General features: G+C 43.7%; 1 protein-coding gene across 1 annotated transcript in view; it reads left to right on the forward strand.

The window, feature by feature from the left end:
- Nucleotides 1-19,738, forward strand: part of LOC138453420 (CD109 antigen-like) — a 1,060,964-nt gene that overhangs the window by 42,436 nt on the left and 998,790 nt on the right. Inside the window, exon 3 of the mRNA XM_069606254.1 lies at nucleotides 9,672-9,700. Coding sequence (XP_069462355.1) covers nucleotides 9,672-9,700 — 29 coding nt within the window. The remainder of the gene's footprint in view (nucleotides 1-9,671; nucleotides 9,701-19,738) is intronic.

The following is a 19,738-nucleotide window of genomic DNA, read 5'->3' on the forward strand; positions in this document are numbered from 1 at the left end:
CTCGCAGAGCTGCATGACAGCTATGTTACTTCCACCTAACTTCAAAATGGTGGTTTGGGATTCTAAACCCTCAGCCACACCCAGGGAAGGGATGATTGATGCCAATTACCAAGGGAAGGAGAGACATTATACATAGCTGAATACCCTGTGTGGGGAAAACCAATATACCAGGGAAATCACCAATAGATATAGGGTATAACTAATCAAGACGTGATGGAGGGACGAGGCTTTATTTGCCCAGATGGACCAACAGACTGAGATACTAACCTGGAGTCGGGGAAAGAGGAAAAGAAGAAGGACAAAATCTGCTCTCAAGATATTTCTCAGACACATGTTGAGACACTACCAGGAGAATCTCAGACCTTGGCAGTAATGAGAGCCAGATGGAGTGAAACAGCAAGAGGCATGTTGATGCCTATATCTAGGACCCAGGAAGAAGAGCAAGCTGAAAGCTAGCTGAAGGTTAATGCTAAACGCTCACAGAGTCCAAAGGAAAAAAAGGATGCTGAAACCTGCTCAGGGCTATGTCTTGTTTCCTACCAGGAGCCATAGATAGAGGAACAGACACTGTAAGAAACTTTCACCCAGGATAGCGACAATGGGCTAGAGGACCATAATATCTACGCCAAATTGGCACCCTAAGCAAAGAGGGAAAATAATCCTTCTGGTAGGAGTATGTCATAGGTATTTACTCTAGCCTAGGATGATGACCCAGGTCTAAAGGGTGATCATATCAATAGTAGATTGGTACCACAATAAAGGAAAGAAGGGAAAGGATTCTGCTAGTAGAATGTAAAAAGGCATCATCATTGGATGTCTAGGGCAACCTGCAGCTATAGGGTGACACTATCTAGGCCTAGAACCGTACACTAAGCAAGGAGGGATGACATATTGCCTAGGCTTAGAACTGTTATATAAGCAGGGAGGGTTGAAATATTGCTGATATGCAAAATCAAGAAGTGAACTATGTGCTAAAGTCCTGGAACTGAGAAGTCAAGAAGAAATCTGGACGCTATATCCCTAGAACTGTACATTTTGAGGCAAGAAGGGGTGCTATAACCCTGAGACTGTATGTTAGTTTAGGGAATCAAGATAGGCACAGTGGTCGCTTTATTTGACTCTTGCACTATTTTGAGTAAAACCCATCCAGATATTGTTACTATAGCTATTCTTATTGAGTCTTAAACTACATTTCTGTTGGTCAGATATTTCACTGCTCCATGTAGAGAATCTGCCAGAGTATCCTATCCATGTTTTGGTGCAGGAAGAGAATGAGTTCCTCTGGTTATTACCTCCTATTTTTACACCACCATAAAAAGACAAATCCAAAGGGATCCCACCTAATGACATGTACAAACATGGTGGCTGCCATTACTTTTCACTGCTGTGGAAATGTGTGCACACCTTTAATATCTGTGAGGAATTGCATCTGGCAAGGGTGTTGAATCCCTGGCTTTTTAGATTTTTTATTAATTAATACAATTATGCAGGTAATTACATCTCAGAAAGGGTAATCTGCTAATCTGAATCCCCTTTCATAAACTCCATGCCAAAAGCACAGTGTGCACCTGTACCCTGCTGGATCGGTGTCGGTGGCCTGCTCTACAGTGGCACAGAACAGGTTCAGAGGGCACAAGTGCCCATTTGATAGCTGCAAGTGACAGCCAAGTCTCTGCAGAGCTTGGGGCTACAGTTAGGATATGCACCCCTGTTCCAAAAACCACATAACTATGAGAATGCTATTCTGGTGGCATGTTAAACTGTAAATATAAGCCATACCTGAGTTTGGGATATGGTGGCTAATATCTCTCTTAATTATCCAAGCCACATCAGTTTGATATCACACATGTGTCAGCCCTATGATCGCAGCTCAGCTGTGAAAGGGTTGTGTATTCCCCCAGCCAGGCTCTCTTTACTGCTCCCAGCAAGACTATAGCCCTGGGGCTTTCCCATCTTTGTTCCTTTGTGAGGGCAGGTAGCATTCTCCCTAGAGAGACAGCTACTCCACAGGAAACTGTGCTGCACACAGGTGCCATTCACAAAAGGAGTAGCCTCACACCAGGGTGCTGAATACCGAAAAGGCTTTTATTTAGAATTACATGAAAATATTGAAAATAAAAGGTCGAATTGACCATTATTTCGAATTATGCATGTACGGAAATTCCATATTTCCCATATTGTCGAATTACTTTACTGAAAAACGCATTCAGTTTTCCTGCGTTCGTTGCCTTGCGGCTTACATACAGCTTTGAAATCGCATTTATTACTGCACTTACTATAATTCTACTTCTGTCATGGTAGGCAGCATGTATAGCCGCGCCTTCGCCTCGAGCGACACCTACCTTATTTATTCTTCCCTCTCCGGCATTGGACGGCAGCATGGTACGCAGGAGGATGGCAGGCTTGCAGAGGAGTCCCCCATTTTATTTCACTTCTCCGGCGCAGGTATGGAGTGGAGCATACTGCGATGGGGGTTGCGTGGGTGTCCCACGCTATTCTTTGCCATGGTGGCCGTGGTACAAAGCGAATAGCTCACATGGTCTTACAAATAAAGTTATTTAAAAGAAAAAGGAGTTGGGACGTGTGAACTCTTGCGGGAATTGATAGGGAAGTGAGAGAAATAGAAATAACTTCTTACACAGCCTCAACCAATGTGGTGAAGTAGGAAAGGGGTATATTTTGTAAAAAGAAGAAGATATCACATGCACAAATAAGTACGTTTCGTTTAAGAACGTTTATTAAAATAGCAGAGTTTGCGTTTGTCGGATTTATGCTGTTCATCATTTTCACGTTCGACATTTTCATCTGCAAAATAATCACGTAGATCCTTTTATTCTACTTCGAAGGGAAGGGCATGGGGTTAGTGTAGGCAGAGGGAGCTCCTTGCAGATATATCTATCATCTTGTTTCTCCCTGCCTCTATCTTCCCTTTCCCCCCACTTCTTGTAGCACGAAGCACTTTGAGTGTGATGTCAGAATACATAGTGCACTTGTTCCAAGGACAGGGATTGAACCTTTAAAGCAGGCTTGCTTTTGTCCAATCGCGTGTAGACATTTGCATTTAAAAGAAGGGGTCTCCTGCTCCTTCTTTCATTCACTCTTGAACAAAAAGCTGAGAAAGAATTCACAGGAGCTCTTTTGGGAAAGTTCAATCTCAAGCCCTCTGCTGGAGGTGAAGACTCAGAGTCCAAGGCAAGCTCTGCACCCTAGCCATACCTAGGGCAAATTTTTGGTGACCTGCTGCTGGGACAAGACCTGCATCTCTGCCAGCCACACTGCTGCCCAGGACCTCACTGTGTTGAAAGACTCCTGGAAGTGTGTGCCATCCTCCCCCATGGTGGAAGCCTGAGAACAGAGGCTAAACTTGTAATTGATTGTCTGAATTGGGACTTACAGCTACCTCAGGGTCAAGACAGCCAGGATCCCTGTGTTTTCACCATTGAACCACTGCAAGCTGTGATTCGACCCGTTCAAACTAACAAGACCACCCAGAGCTGTCTTTAGCACTGGACTGATTTTCGAGCCGCTGTTCTGCGCTCTTGCACCAGTTCACCATCACACCTCACAAGCTGAGAGCTTCGTTGCCCCGGCTCAAACCTGAAGCTCATTGTTCACCTACTGCCTTTGAACAGCCCGTTGAACTGTGCATCTTTAATGCTGATCTTAATCGACAGTCGAACAGACCCTGGAGGATCCTTCGAGCGCTCCAACCGAGCCACCAAACTTCAACTGTGCATCCAGCCACCAGCATCTTCACAGTCAAACTGACTGTCAAGCCGACCCTGGTGGCTCTCACAAACCACAATTTGCTGAATGCCACCTCCAGCCACCCATCGAAACCACAAGCATCCTCACTGCCGATCTTCCTCACAAGACGAACCAACCCTGGTTGCCTTATCAAACCGCGACCCTCAACGCTGCAACGCACCACCCATTTTGAACCGTGCGTCCATTCACAAGCATCTTCACCATTGTACTGACTGTCAAACCAACCCTGTTGGCCCTCACGATCAGCAATTCTTTGAAACGTAATGAACTTCATCTCGACCTTGGCTGAACATCTGCTCCCCATCTAAAACAACGGGAGCGATGCATTCGAGCTTGATTCAAGCCACATGTACAGTACCAAGAAGCCTAGTTCAACACCGTCAAATCATCAAGAACCTTTGGTCCCTTGGAGGCTGGTTAGGTCACCTTTAAGCTCTTTTTGCGTAAGTACATATTCTTTTTACAAACATTGTGGCTATTACTTGCCTATCTCCCCTGTGCCATTACCCAGTGTGCTGCATCTTGCTATCTTTTGCATATTCTTTTTCTTTTCTCAGGGGTGTATTTTGTGTAGTGTTTTCTATTCAGTTATTTGTGTAGAAATTCAGCACATTTGGGAAGTCAGGAACAGCTTAACTCGGTGGACTCCCATTGATGTCCGATATAAACCTATGTCCCTCCTAATGCCAATTTGTATGTTAGTGTGAATCCATTCTCTTATAATATATAACCTAGTATATAAAAATGCTCACCTGGCCTTTGCAATGAGAACGAGATGAGGTAAGCCGGTCTTGACTGAACAAATGCATTGAATTTGAGGGGTTTTTGTTGCGATACATTTGATCACCTTAGCTAAACTTTACTTGTTGTTTTCAGTGAACTTCAAGAGGTTTGTTATTCCATAATTATTTTCTGCGCCACAGATTTTAAAAACACAAATGGGTCACCAGCCATGGCCTTCGGCTCTGCCCACTGTATATTTAAAAATGACTTGATTAATATCTGTTGGCTCTCACATGTGTGTCCCTCACTCTGCTTTTCTTATTTCCTTCCTTATTTTGTTTTCCTTGTTTGCCTTGTGTTCTAACCCTGTATTTTAATATGCATTGTATTATGTAATTTTAGCATGTATTCTGCATTATGTATTCTTATTTTAACGAATTTAAATGAATTTCTATGTTTTGTTAAAGGTTACTTGTTAACCAAATAAAAATAACATTAAAAAAAAAGACTTGCAGCCCAGTGGCTTTGGACACTGTATATTTTAAAACCCTGCAACCCTACTGGACTTCAGTCGTGCCCACTGTATATTTGAAAACACAAACGTGCCCATTGTATATTTTAAAGGACTTTTTTTTTCGTATTTCAAATTTCTTTTTTAAGTTTGTTGCCAAAATGGGCCAAAAAATTCTTGCTTTTTGCCATAACTGGCCGCTGCCCATGGCCACTGGCCTTGGCCTTCGGCCATGCCTACTGTATATTTCAACAGACTTATTTTGCGTAATTTCCTTTTTTCCCCCATACCCACAGCTATAATAGCAATGTACTACAATGAGCCGCGATTATCTGTAGTTGTCGAGTAAACGCGATTATTGGAAAAAACGGCAACAATAAATGGTTCCCTCACCTCCCAGTCACTCCCCAGGTGTCCCTTTCCTCTTGGCTTGTTCCCCCACTCCCATGATGTCAGGTCTCCATCCCTATCCCTCTCCCAGGTCCCCGGAAACCCTTGCTGTTCCATGTGACACACTTTCAGTGCTGATCGTGTTTTCTTCTGTAGCTTACAGAAAATCATTTGCCCCCTTAACTTCCACCCTAGCCCCCTCCAATTTCCCATGGTGTCCTCCCCCCTCACCCCATCCCCCCTCTAGCCTGATTACTTTTAATACTTTTTTCCTCCTCCAAATGCCATTTTTCTGCATTTTTGTTTTCAGGTACTCGCTTGCATCAAGAGGAACACAAGATGGAGGCATTTCATTTCTCAAAAGCCTCTCCTGCTAAGCACCATGGGAGATATCTCAATTGTTTTGGGAGAAGGCAGCACCCCCTTCTCTGTCAAATATTTTAAAAAGTACTGGATGCAATAATCCCAGACCTCAAAAGGTTTGTGAGTCAATGCTTTGTGCCCATGTTGTTTCATACCTGGTCCAATTCCGTCCTGAACAAATTGACCTTTTTTCTATTAGAAAATGAATGGGGACTTAGCCGAAAGTGCTTTTTTGTTTTCTTAAATAACTTTTCTATTTTTTAACAAATTATTCCCAATATTTCCAGTCTGGGGGGGAGGTCGTGCGTACACAATTGTCTACGAAATATAAACAAAATTCATCATATGAGACAAAGGTTATTAGCAATTTATTAGTTTGATTTACAATGGAACTCACTATGCACCTTAACTATAGTGTGTCGACCACCACACTACAATATTTGTATAGAATCTTCATTGGACATTCCCTTTATTTCGGACTGTTGTACTAATGTGTAGAGGAGCAGCTGCATGCCTCTGCAGGTAATCCTGCCCCTTACCTCCTATACGTTGGAAGCCTGAGATTGTGCCATGCTTGACACCAGCAGCTGTGACCATTGCACAGCGTATATTAGAAAGAAGGTACCCTCTGAGAAAACCCGATCAAATGTATCCTTGAAGAGACGACAATCTGAGGGAGGAACTCCCAGAAGGAATATGAGAAAGAGCGAAAGAGAATCTGGCGACGCCACAAGAGACAGGCGTAATGCCCAGAGAATACTGGGTGAAGAGAATGCATGGACCTTATAGAAATTGATGACAAAGCTAAGAATCAAATAAACTTTCATATGCAAAGAGAAGATTGCATGTGTGTGAAGCACTGCAGAAAATGCAAGCCGTTCAATAACTGTACAGATGCTTTAACACAAGTAGATTGAGTAATCTTAGAAGCTGGCTATATGTAGTGAATAGACTGGAGGTGAAGCCGCCATTGTATAGAAACTGGACATCAGTGTCATGAATTTAGTAAGCCAGGACCCATGGAGAGGAAAGACAGAAAACTGTGTTGCAGCAAAGAATTAGCTGAGATGGTGGCTACGAATGGTGAGGTCTGTCTGGCCTGGTACCAAAGCTGAAGCAGCCAAAGCCGGTTATCTATTCTCGAAGGCAGTAATCGTGTGAAGCTGAATCATCCCTTGTTAAGATGCAAAGAAAGAACACCAAGCGTGCCAAGTTGTATTCATTTAAGATATTTAAATGCTGCAAAATGGACCAAATCGTGGTCTCCTGTCATATGAGCAAAGGATGGAAATAGAGTTGAGCGTGGAGTCCTAGAACAACGATAGTGTGTGCTCGCATTCCCTTATATTCCCAGAGCCAAAAATACCCTGCAAGGGCAAATTCAAAGACAATCTTCATGGCAGAAGGCATGGGTGATGAGAGACGTTGGGCTAATTGGGTGGGGAGGTAAAGTGAAGTCCACCTTCTGGCACCTGGGTCTGAGCTTGCGTGCTGCTAAGTAAACTGAAAGTTCCAGACATGGGACGAGTGTGTCAACCAATTATAGAGGGCCGTATAAAGAAGGGCCTTATAGTTTGCGAGCCAATTATATACCGTGTACTTAATAGTGTTGAAGATGACATGTTTTAGAGGTAGGCATAAGTTGTCCACCTGACAGTAGATATCCAATCACAATCCCACCCCTTATAGAAAGTATACTTAGATGTTCCCCTTGAATGTATCAAAACCCCTCATAGGTTTTTCTTATTTACCACGTAGTATGTCATCACCTCTGATGAATTTTTATTATGTAAATGTGTTTTTAGGAGAAATGCACGAGAGCTCGAGCGAACGTCCATTGATGTCCGTTGTAACTTGCTGTTTTCGATAATTGTTAATAAAACAGCAGCCTTTGCCATCTTCCTGAGTTGGTTTGATTATTTGGTGTCAGAGTTATTCTGCATCCCCATGCATTGCATGCACGCTATCCAAAGGGCCATATGTTCATATGTTATTTGGGTTGCTATGGATCGCATTCACATGCGTTGTTGGGTAAGATAAATAAGAGATGATATAGGATGACGATGGAAAGAATCAGGCTGCGTTTTGCACATAACCCTGCTAGTTATATATTAAGTCATCGGAGCAAAGAAAATGATGGGTGGGACAGGGTATCTTTTTGGCAGTCTCGGGGGGATAGCTCAGGGGCAACGTGTTCGGCTTGGAAGCAAGGCCACACGGAGCAACACAGGTTCAATCCCCGGGTCCACGCTTAGAAACCTCTGACTATTAAGCGTGTTATAAATAACATATCATAACCCAAACTATGAGGTATTTCAGAACTAGCACGGGCAGATTCAGAGCTGATAGCTCAATGAGAAATCTCATGAGGACAGAAGGCGTACCATGATGGAAAATATTACAAAATGGAGAGGCCTCGCACCAGGGGAGCAGCATAGGACTTTCAGTCTCACAAGCAGGCTAAAAACATATTACAGCTAGTGAAAGGTAAATGTGATTTGGGCATATGTGTCAAAGGGGGAGGCATTCTTTTCTGGATGTGGCATTCATTCGGATTGCATTTCAGTGTGTGAAAAGGGGAAATGCAAGATTGGTACAAACAGCAAAGGAAATAAATCTGACGTTTCACCTAGTTAACATGGTATCCTCCTATGGTTCTATTATGGTGGTCAAAGACCGGTGGCACAGTTAGCTTTCAGCAGAGGGCAACGAGAGATCGAGGGTGACACGGGCGCATAAGGTGATTAATGGCAGGGCGCATGGGCAGCACGTTGGCCTTGATAATCAGAGAAGGCCTGCAAACCTGGTCCTTCGACTTGCTTGGTTTAGGCCACGGGGCCATGGACGTGACTGAGGGGAATTTGCAGCATTGTCATTTTGGGGAAGGGGTTTTACTCCTCGGCTGGGCATGCATACATGTACCAGGATGCACGACTCCATCACAAAGTGACAAGGCAAGTGTCTAGCTGTGATTATATGGTAGAGTTAAACTTTTTCTTCACGCCATCAGATGTTTTTCTTTCGGTTTTAATTAGGCTTTGCCCTACTATTTAACCTTCTGCCACTGATAAAGATATGTTTTTCACATCAAATAATTTTGTATTTAGTCTTAACAAGGTTATATATGCATTTTCTGGTGACAAGTCCCCGGTGTTTAAATGAACAAAACTTATTTGTGCATTTCACAAAGGGACAGCCTTTAAAGGAGTGGAAGAGTACATTAAAGATGTGCAGTTTCTCTAGTTGTGCTGCATTGTTTCCACACGATATTCCTTTCATATCTTAAAAGGAAAACACTCATAAACCAGCCAGTGTGTTCATTTTGCAAAATGAAAGGCGTATATAGCACTTCCCATACAATATTTGAGAATACAAGTCAGTTGTACCATACCTAAGCACCTCTCATAAATAAATAATATTCTAGAAGGGCATTCAGCTCAACTGGCGTGAGCGGGCGGTTGTAATGGGTACTCAGGTGTATGGGCACTGAAAAGCCGACATACTCCAATAAGGTAGGTGGTCCTGGCTAGTGCACAGGAACATATTAGCTACATTCTTGCAGTTAAGGATTTTTTAAGATCTTTAAATTGTGAACTGATCAGTTCTGAGCTATCGCAGTAAGTTATTTCAATTACTATTTCAACAATTTGAGAACAGACCTGTGTTGTGCACAACTGATATAATAGACCATCTGTTTGTCTCTTGTGCGTTGGAACATCATCCCACCAAATACCTTTCCTCCCACAAAACCCCTTAGAAGTCCCGTGGGTGGATACTGAGTTTAACTCTTTTTAATGTGGAGGTTCAAAATCAGTTTGTACCGTTTTGTTACTTTATAAATACTGCACGTTAAATATATCTTCGTTATCTGTAAACATCTAGATCCTGATTGTTTTCTGTTTTCCTTTTTTAACAGATTGCATTGACATGCTCACCTTTCCAGCGGTAAGTACAGACTCTGGATCAAAAGCCTATCTACTCATCTGCTCTTGACTTTGAATTCGGAATTATTGTCCCAAAAAGAGATCCTTTTGCCACAACTTAGTGGATTTTTGAGTAAGACATACACACACATTTTCTACGTATTAAGTTCCAGAAGCCAGGAAGTGCTCACAAACATGTTTCCCTTTCTTGACAATCATGTTTGCACTATTGTTGTTTTTTGTTGATGTTCATAGTCACTTTTTATCAATGTAGAATGTTGATTAGTCATAGTATTTATGACAATCAGGATTTTATTAATGGCATGGAGTCGAGTATTATGCATCCCTTCACTTATTTATTCAACCAGCATCAACAAAGGAGTTTCGTGCCCCCCGTTTTCCTGACTCCCCAACAATCATTTCCAGGGCCAACAGATACCGCCATTGACGGGGTCAACAGAACTGATGTCATGCCCGGGCAACTGAGCAAGAAGGAGAGTGTATCGAATAACAAGATGGGGGAAACGTGTAGGGAATCCCCGACTCTCAGAGCTTAACGAATGTGTTTGTTGCCTGGCAGAAGTGTCTGGTCTCAAACTGTGGAACAGCAGGAGGAGTGTCCAAGTGAGAAATAAAGAGGTGTATATGTATGGCCTCCATTTACCCTGAAGTCTGAGAACCAATCAGCCAGTAAATTATGAGAGCCCAAAAGATTTTCGGTGTGAATCTTTATGCAGAATTTTAGACAAATATCCCTTAAATACTTGCCCATGACCAACAGAGAATAAGAGTGAGTCCTTCCCAGCTTGTTCATGTATCTGATCAACGTCCCTTTGTCCAGTAACAGTTGTACCATGCAGCCGGAAACACAATTTGCCAAGGATCTTTCTGCAAAAGACCCACCAGCCAAAAATGTATTTTCAAACCAGTTATGTGCCAAAAGGATTCCTGAGCTGACCACCACCCACTAGTCCAGATTGCCCTGAGAAAAGTTGCCATGTGCATAGGATGCTTGGTAAACCAAGTTGCAAAGAGAAGACCCGAATGGAGGGCTATGAACTGACAGGAGTCTCCTTACCGAATACACTGCAGAAAGCCTGTGCCAGGAACATAGATGGCTACTATGAGGTAGACATCTTTGAAGGTCAACCTCACGAGCCAGTATCCTGGTCCCAATACCTCTTTCAACGTGGCAATCATCTCCATCTTTGAGGGTAAATCACAAAGCTGTCAGTTCTCACTGGTCGATAACCTTTGTCTTGCTTCTTGACCAGAAATATATTGCTCAGAAAGCCCAGAGAGCATCTGGCCACTCTTTCTATTGCCTTCTCCACCTATCAGGAGACTGATGATGCTACCTTTAAAGACAAAACACCCTCTTGTGATTCCGTTGGACCTTAGTGGCTAAATATTTCTATCTTGAATCCCTGTACTGTTTGGAGCATCTAGGTGCCCCCAAAAAATATTGTTATCAATTTCTTATTAAAAATTGCAACCCTGGGGGAAATAGACCTGCCTGGGTTAAATTTGGTCCGGCCTCCGGCATCTCTGATTCCACAAGACTGACCACTCAGATACCTTTGAGGGAAGTTTGCCTCCCACTGGTGAGGCATGAAGAGTGGGATCCCCAGCCAGTTGACCAACTGCTGCTTTGACCTATATCTAGCTCTTCGGGTGACGGGTCCAGACCCACCAAGAGTGTCCCTCTCTCAGCCTTTTTCTGTCCTTCCTAAAGGGCAGAGAGCTTTGTGAATGCTTATAACAACTCTGCCATTGACGGACACAGCTCCTCTGCTTCCTTGGGTTACCAGGTAGAGGAGAACCACCACAGCGATCCAAACTGTAATTAGTGTGTTCCTCTTTGCAGGAGCCTTTTTTTCCATATACGTTAACCCAAGCTGCCTTTCTTTGCCACGGATTCCTGCCCTGATGTGTCTGGGTTGATGGGTTTCCCCCGTGTCAACGAATGAGTGATTGTTTCCTCAAGTTAGTGAGAGAGGATTGACATTTAAGAGTCTAAGCCTTTTCACCTACCTGAGATAAGGAGATATTAATGATGGAGACAAATCCCCCTGACAGGATTCTCTTTCTGGTACTGAGCCCTGTTTCGGGCCCTTTGCCTGAACCATGGTCCTGCGACTCCTGTCCATCCATCCCTCAGAGGACTCAAAATATCCTGAAAACGAATGGCAGATCTAGATACTCATGGGAAAATGTACTTGCTGCCTCCTTTCAGTTTGAAAAGTAACCTAATGCTGTCTGCAGCCATCTTTTTCTTTGTATGTGGTGCTCAAATGCCTTTTCTCTCTGCTAAGCATATCACTGATTCCCTAAAACCCAAAGAAAGAAGCCTCTGTAGAGTGAAGCAATGCACTGATCAGATGGGGCTACCAGGGCCAGGACTGCCTTCACTGCATAGGCAATCCCTGAGCCTGACAAAGGCATCAGCCAAACATAAAAGGAGTTGGTCTACCATTTGGCCATTTTGGCAGCACACCATACCAAACTCGGTAACCCACAGAAAATAAGAAAAAGTGGCATGCTTAATGGAAACAGGAGCGGGAAGAAAAAATAATATTGTTGGCAACTTAAAGGATAGTTCCGGGACTTTTTTTTTATTGTCCCTACGGGTCGGCCATGTGTTTGTAAGCATAAATCGGTAGATCGTAGGAAACTTTCCTATGGACCTTACCCGACTTTTCGCCCATTATCGCACTCGAAATCAGCCTCCATTTTGTGATAATCCTATCATTCCGCCGCATCGACCTGGCTCACCTGCCTTTGCGGCACTAAATCAAATCCCCCGCCCCTGAGCCTGACATCAGCAGACGCGTACTGCCCATTTCAAGCACGTCTCGTGTCAACAATCGCTGCGCCTCAGCTATTGACGTGTTGCCATGGAAATGGCAGGACGCCTCTTTCCCCAATAAGTATAAACAGACCGTTTCACAACATACAGCAGCAGATTTTCGATTCCATTCCTCTCTCTGTGTTACTTTGAGTATTCTGTGACTCGTTTCAGTGCTCTGGTCAGCTACCTTCGCCGCTTGTAGCCCGTGTGAACACCTGTACCATCTCTGTAAATTATTTTACTATCTTTACCGCACAATGGCCACAATAATGCCGTATATGTACGAGCCCGAGTACACCGAGGAGGAACTACTGGAAAGGCAAGCACGCGAAAACGATGGGGATTCGGACGGCAGTTGGGAGGACCAGTCAACGGATGAAGAGCCTGGACCATGTCGCATGGACGGCGTCTCCACCTGGTGCACGTGCAATCGGTGCGAGCTAATGCCAACTGAGGAGGAGAACTGCTGCTGCCGTGAAAATTCCGGGTGCTTGGCCTACATTTCGGAAAGCGAGCAAAGTCTGCAGGAAGGCGAGCAAAGTCCGCAATGCATCACCGAGCTGCCAGAGTTCAGGGAAGCCTGCCTCTCACGGACAGTGTTGAGGATGATGATGGTGCTTATGCACGAACTTCGTGGCACTGTTCGTCCGCGTAATCCGAGTAACGAGTAAGTATACTCTGTTTGTGATGTCAGTGATGCCACCACTATTTCATGGTCGTCTCCCACATATAAAATTACATTTACATATCATTCGAACGCATGTAAATTGGTTCCATATAGTGCATTTTCTAGATATAATTTTTTTCTAAGAAAAATGACATGTGTTACCTGAATCGACATTGATAAGAAAGTTTGGTCAGTTTAATACAGTTTGCATCTTTTTTTTTCACAGGTGGTACAGGCTGGTGGCCTATCGTTGCTTCACTTGGTGGCTTCACGGGAGGCTCGGACACCGCGTTCGGAGAGTAATACCTGCCTGTGCGGTACTTGCCATTAGACAACATTTCCCCAGTGACAGTGGACAATACCGCGGATTTTCCCTCGATGTGCTGCAACCTCAACTTTACAATGTGTAATGTTTATTATTTATGTTTAATTAAAATCTAAAATAAAGCCCAACATATATTTTAACAATGGTTGTTTTGATTTTTTAAATGAATCTAGTGTGTCTCCGTTGAATAGCCTTCCAGTGCCTTGTCTTGTCACACCACATGTCTCCGGCCAGCATCCTCCCTCACGCTGGCCGCACACCTTCAATCCACATAACCGTTGAACCCATATATGCAGCAGTCATACATATATTATTTTGTGGGTTGGCATCAAGCGTTGGCAATAAAAAGCTGTTGGATTTTATTGATACAAAACATGGTTATAGGTAAATAATAAATATGGTTGATCATAATAAATCCTCTTTTTGGGCACCGGGTACAGAGATGACCCCCATATATTCTCCTGGGAGGGTGAGGTATTTATAAACTCACCCCCCTGCCTTCCATGTAGTAGATACTGCAGCCATCCTCTTACATTCAGTTAGATGGCCTCTCCTTGGTGAGGCCCTGCGGCAAACGGGTCTTGTCTGCACGACCACCGCCCCGATCCACCCCCCGCCCTATCAAAGGCAGTTCGCACCAGGGTACTTGCGCTGCTGGCAAGTGGAGCTGTCAGGGAGCGATAAAGGCCAAGAGGTGCCAAAGACCATGTACACTTCAAAGTGGTCTATAGAGCATGGGTTGTTGTTCCCATGTCTACCTCCAGACCCCGTGTCTCCTGCCAAGCATCCCCCCTCACGCTGGACGCCCCCCTGCAATCCACATAAGTGTGTCTCCATTCACGAGTCTTCCTGTGTCTTGTCTGCACGACCACCGCCCCGATCCACCCCCCGCCCTATCAAAGGCAGTTCGCACCAGGGTACTTGCGCTGCTGGCAAGTGGAGCTGTCAGGGAGCGATAAAGGCCAAGAGGTGCCAAAGACCATGTACACTTCAAAGTGGTCTATAGAGCATGGGTTGTTGTTCCCATGTCTACCTCCAGACCCCGTGTCTCCTGCCAAGCATCCCCCCTCACGCTGGACGCCCCCCTGCAATCCGCATAATGCCACGACATATACACGTCATTCATTCACAAACACACCCCTGTTTCGAATTCTTTATAACCCACTTCATATTTCTAATGAGAACTTCTTTGCGCTTTGCTAGTCAACCCGTGAAGGTGCTGGTTATCTGCTCTTCGTCTCTGTGAACTTCCGTGACCACTTTGAGCAAACTCGTCAGTTTGCAACCTGTGAACTGCTCCCTGTTCTACGACAAGAAACTACTCTGATCCCTGCATCTAACTGTTTGTTCGTCAAGGTAAGTCCATGTACCATAATCATTTTGCGTCCAATTTTTTAATTTATATCTATTTGCTAGTAGTCATCAAATTGCATCCATGTTTTCTTTTCGTTCACGACAGTACATGCAAGGAACTAGTCACATGTTCTGAGTTTAGTCAAATTACTTTTTCTATTTTTTGAAAGTTATTGAAATACTTATCCGCATGTGAATAACGTGTATAGTTCCAAGAACCAAAACGGACCTTGCATTGAACCTTTTATGTGTCATTTAATGTTTTAACACATTGGTATTCATAGAGAATTGTTGATCTTTACTTTTCAGAACTTTCCATAATGCCTGCCTGTTCCATTGGCGGTTGCCCTTCGAAGACCCATAACAAATCTGAAGATACTATAATGCATGTTTTCCCTAAGACAATAGATCAGATAAGAGAATGGGTCCGATATTGCGGATATCCAGCCTCTGAGCTAGAAAGTAGAGTCCTTGAAGTCTTTGCGGACAAGAGGGGTGATCGATACCGCATCTGCAGCAGGCACTTTAGCCCAGACATGTACTCCACATCATTGCTAATAAAGAAGAAAACACCGCGAGCGAGGCGAAAATTGCTCTCAACCGCTATTCCCACTCTATTCGTCCACATCCCTCCACTGGTGAGTCAAGTTTACGTATTTGTCTCTCGGCCTTGCGGTAGTGTGTAGCATTAGCTAACAATAATTTCCCCATTTATGTGTCCACTCAATATGAAGGCGGAAGATTCTCCATCCGTGTCGTTATTGCAGTCATCAGCCACTTCAAGCGCCTATCGGGTAATCTTACTTAGCTATTCTGACACTGACTTGTTTTAGGCATGTAAATCAATAGTTTTAATTGATTGTGTAATCATTTTACCTAATGGTACACCACAGTACTCGTCCTCTAGTCTTTGTTTTCAGTTATAATTATTGTTATCCAAAATAATGCAAGTACTGTCTTTCAGGGAGATGCTGAGGAGTCCAACGCATTGACGACAACCGTAGATGTCACTCAGATGCTCGAGGTACGTTTCCGGACAGTTCCATCGATGGAGATCATCAGATCTTGCATTCTTGTAGCGTGATTGTTACACACAATGTTTCTTTCGTTTTTAGCCATTGGTATGTCCTTCTGTCGTCGCCCTCCTATGTGTCTTCTTTTTTCAATATTGTGTTCATTACTAATGAAAGTCCTATGTTTCAGGGAGTCGATGGAGCATTAGTCCAAGAAGAAGGGGGAGCATGCAGTTACGGGTCGGCGCAACAGCTTGCAGAAGTGTGCACCGCAGTTACATCGTCCCTTGATGTTCTTATGCATTTCGAGGTATGAATACTGACAGATCAATCATGCGAGATCAAATGACGTGATTACATCCGCTATACTTCCTTCTTTATTAACGCAAGTACTATGTTTCAGGGAGCTGACGGAGCTTCTTCAACAAGAACATCACCCCTAGTAGTTGATGCAGATCTCTGGGTGGTGACACTTCCAACGATGGAGCAAATCGAATCATATTTAGATATCCATTATTTATTTTAGACAACTGATCATTTGTGCAGGTCTATTTAGATGAGCCGTTGACGCCTGCAGAAAGTTTATGTTCTTTTAAACAAAATAGAAAACCATACTAATGCAATTACTGTGTTTCAGGGAGTTGCTGAAGCGTCATCTTCAATAATATCATCAATGGAAGTCTATGCGGAGCCCGAGGTATGGATCTTGACAGTTCCATCTAACTAGATTAACAATGCGTGAACTATTGTCGTTTGAATGTTCTACACAATGCGTTCATTCGTGTTTTGCTATTGAGATGTACGTATGGGTATTGGTCCCCAAGTACATTTTGTGTTTTCAATATTATTATACATACTAATGAAAGTTCTATGTTTCAGGGAGTCGATGGAGCCTCAGTGAGTGATGGATGTGCTTATCATGAAAATATAGTCGTTGCAGCGCGAGAGGAAGTGGAGACATGCACACACGAGTCGGAGCAACAGCGTCCAGATGTTGAAGTTCGAGGCAAGAAAGTTTCAAAGAAAAGAAAGCAAAAGAAGGTTAGTGTCCTGTTCACTATATTATGTTGTCTTTCACTGTCAATAGTTCAATACTGTAAGTTGTGTTTAAACTGAACATCCCTTTTCCAATCTGTCCTCTAGTTGCGAGTGGGTGTAAGAACTAGATCTACACAGACAGTGAAGCGAACGAGAGATGTTGCTTGTCAAACCTTTTGGCAGGGACTTGAGACTGGAGATGCATCGTGCCAATGGGAAGAATATGAAGTGATTGACAACGGAGCTATACCACCACCAGCCATTGATAGTGAATGTCCTCCTGGTAGTTCGGATGCAGTCGGAGATCAATTCACAGAATCCACACCCGCAAAAAATAAGAGCGCGCGAAAGTTGAAGACATTGTTTTTTTCTCCCATCTCCGGACAAGGAACAGATGTTGCAATGGAAGAGAATGAAGTGGACGACAATGAAACACCATCAATATCACTCAGCATAGCGGAAGACGATATCAGAGATTGTACCTTTCATGCGAGTGACATGTCCTCAACGTTACAGGCCGAACCAGCTGGGATGCAGAGTGACAGTATAAGGAAAGAGGCCAAATTCATTGTATTCGATAGCTGTTTGATGGATATTATTATGATGATGAAATGTGGGCATTGGGTTGGTGGGGAAGTATGTGGGGAGCCATTGATTAATGTGACTCGTGCAATTCGAGGCACTAACCTTAAAATACATGCCACCTGTACACAATATCATCCGTTCGCATGGTCTGCACAACCCATGCTGGGGCAACTGCCAGCAGGCAATCTACTTTGTGCAGCGGCCGCACTTTTTAGTGGTTCAAGTTTTAAAAAGTTACAGTATTTCTTTCAGTTTGTGGGAATCCATTTCATTGCGAAAAGTCAGTTCTACAAATACCAAACCGATTATCTATTTCCAGCCATCCGCGAAGCTTGGAGAATGGAAAAAATGTCAATGGAAAGTACATTCGCGGGCAAACGCTTCAGGCTAGCCGGTGATGGACAGTGCGACAGCCCAGGATTTTCAGCCAAGTACTGCACCTACCACTTTCAGGACATGGAAAGTAAGAAAATTGTGAGTTCGGTGGTCGTGCAGGTGTCACAAAGTACATCCTCAGTGGCCATGGAGAAAGTTGGCTTTGTAGCATCATTGCAAGAACTACAATCGCGGGGAATGGTGATCGACCTGATAGCCACGGACAGACACGTTTCAATTGCATAGACAATGAGAGAAGAGTACAAAAATATAAATCACCAATTTGACGTATGGCATCTTGCAAAAACAATCAATAAAAAATTGTCGGCTGCAGGAAAAAAAAAAGATATGCAAGGTATTTCACAGTGGTCCAAGTCAATCAGCAACCATCTTTGGTGGAGCTCAAAAACATGTGAAGGGTCGTTGGAAATTCTACTGGAAAAATGGCGGTCAGTAATGTTGCACTGTAGCAACGTACATCGATGGTCGACAAATGAGCATTTCCACAAATGTGAACATGGCCATTTGTCCACAGAGGAGGCACGGAAGAAGAAGTGGTTGATTCCTTCATCACCCACTCACAAGGCCATTGAAAAGATTGTATTTGATAAAACTATAACAAGAGATTTGAGGGGACTCACGGAATTCTGCCACACAGGAGATTTGGAGGTGTTCCACAATATGTGCCTAAAGTACAGGCCCAAAAGATTGCATTTTGGCATGGAAGGCATGATAAATCGGACTCTTCTAGCGGTCTTGGCACATAACCATAATGTTGGCCGTCAACAAAGTAGGACGACCGGAACTTTAGGGACGCTTCGCTACAATAAGGCCTTCACTAAAAGAAGTAAACAATGGGTGATCAAACCAGTGTTTGAGGATATGCAATATGAGTTTATTGAGAGACTTATCGTAGATGTCCTCGATAGGCACATACATGGAGTGGTGAACGAACCTATGCAGGGGACAACTGCATTGCCACCCAACATTGCCTCTGTTCCATGTCCACCTAAAGCAGAGCTCATTGAGAAATACACATCACGGTTTAAATGATTGTAATTTGATTGTCTGTTCTCTCGAGTCTCCTCATGTTGCAGGCCCATTGCAATTAAACCAAACAGTAATATAAATCATTTTTACAAAAATTATAGAATGTTTCCGTATTACAAACACATGGCCGACCCATAGGGACAATAAAAAAAAAGGCACGCAGACAAGATGCCCTTACACTAACTGGAGCTAACTAGAAATGTGTGCTCGCTCAAAGTGAAGGTCAGCTGCTTTGATGTTTTGCTCGGGTGGCGGAACGGCCCACGACCCAGTATAAGGTTCTATTGTGATTTGACCTTGACAGGCCGGGACCATCCTGAAAGACTAAGAAAAGATAATGAATAAAATTTCAGAAACGAAACGATGAGCCACGTTCATTAGAAGAAGTAACGTCGGCAAAGAAGGAGTGGTGTTTCGGGTCTGCCCTACACAGAGACACAATGGAAAATGCAAATATAATGTAAGTAACTTTTGATGAGTTTATACCGCAATTTCATTACTATACAGTGGCTTTAAAGACGGGTTCAGTTGTACTTGTTCGTTCTATGTGGCATATTGTTTTCTACCGCGCACTATCTTGAGGAGAAACATCTGCTTTTAATGAAGCACCTCAAAACCTTCCTCTTTGCTTCTGCTTTCTCTCTCCCTCTCCCCTGCTACAACTGATCCACTGTCTGCGACCTCGGTCCTGGGCCCTTCCACTCTCCACCTGCACTGCCTCCCTGTCAACCCCTGCACTGGGGGACTGTCTCAGTATCCTACAGCCCCCCCTTCCCAGCACTTGTTCTGCACTTACCTTGCAC

Source organism: Ambystoma mexicanum, chromosome 4p (genome assembly GCF_040938575.1).
Source record: "Ambystoma mexicanum isolate Mex_15411 chromosome 4p, UKY_AmexF1_1, whole genome shotgun sequence".
Lineage (NCBI taxonomy): Eukaryota > Metazoa > Chordata > Amphibia > Caudata > Ambystomatidae > Ambystoma > Ambystoma mexicanum.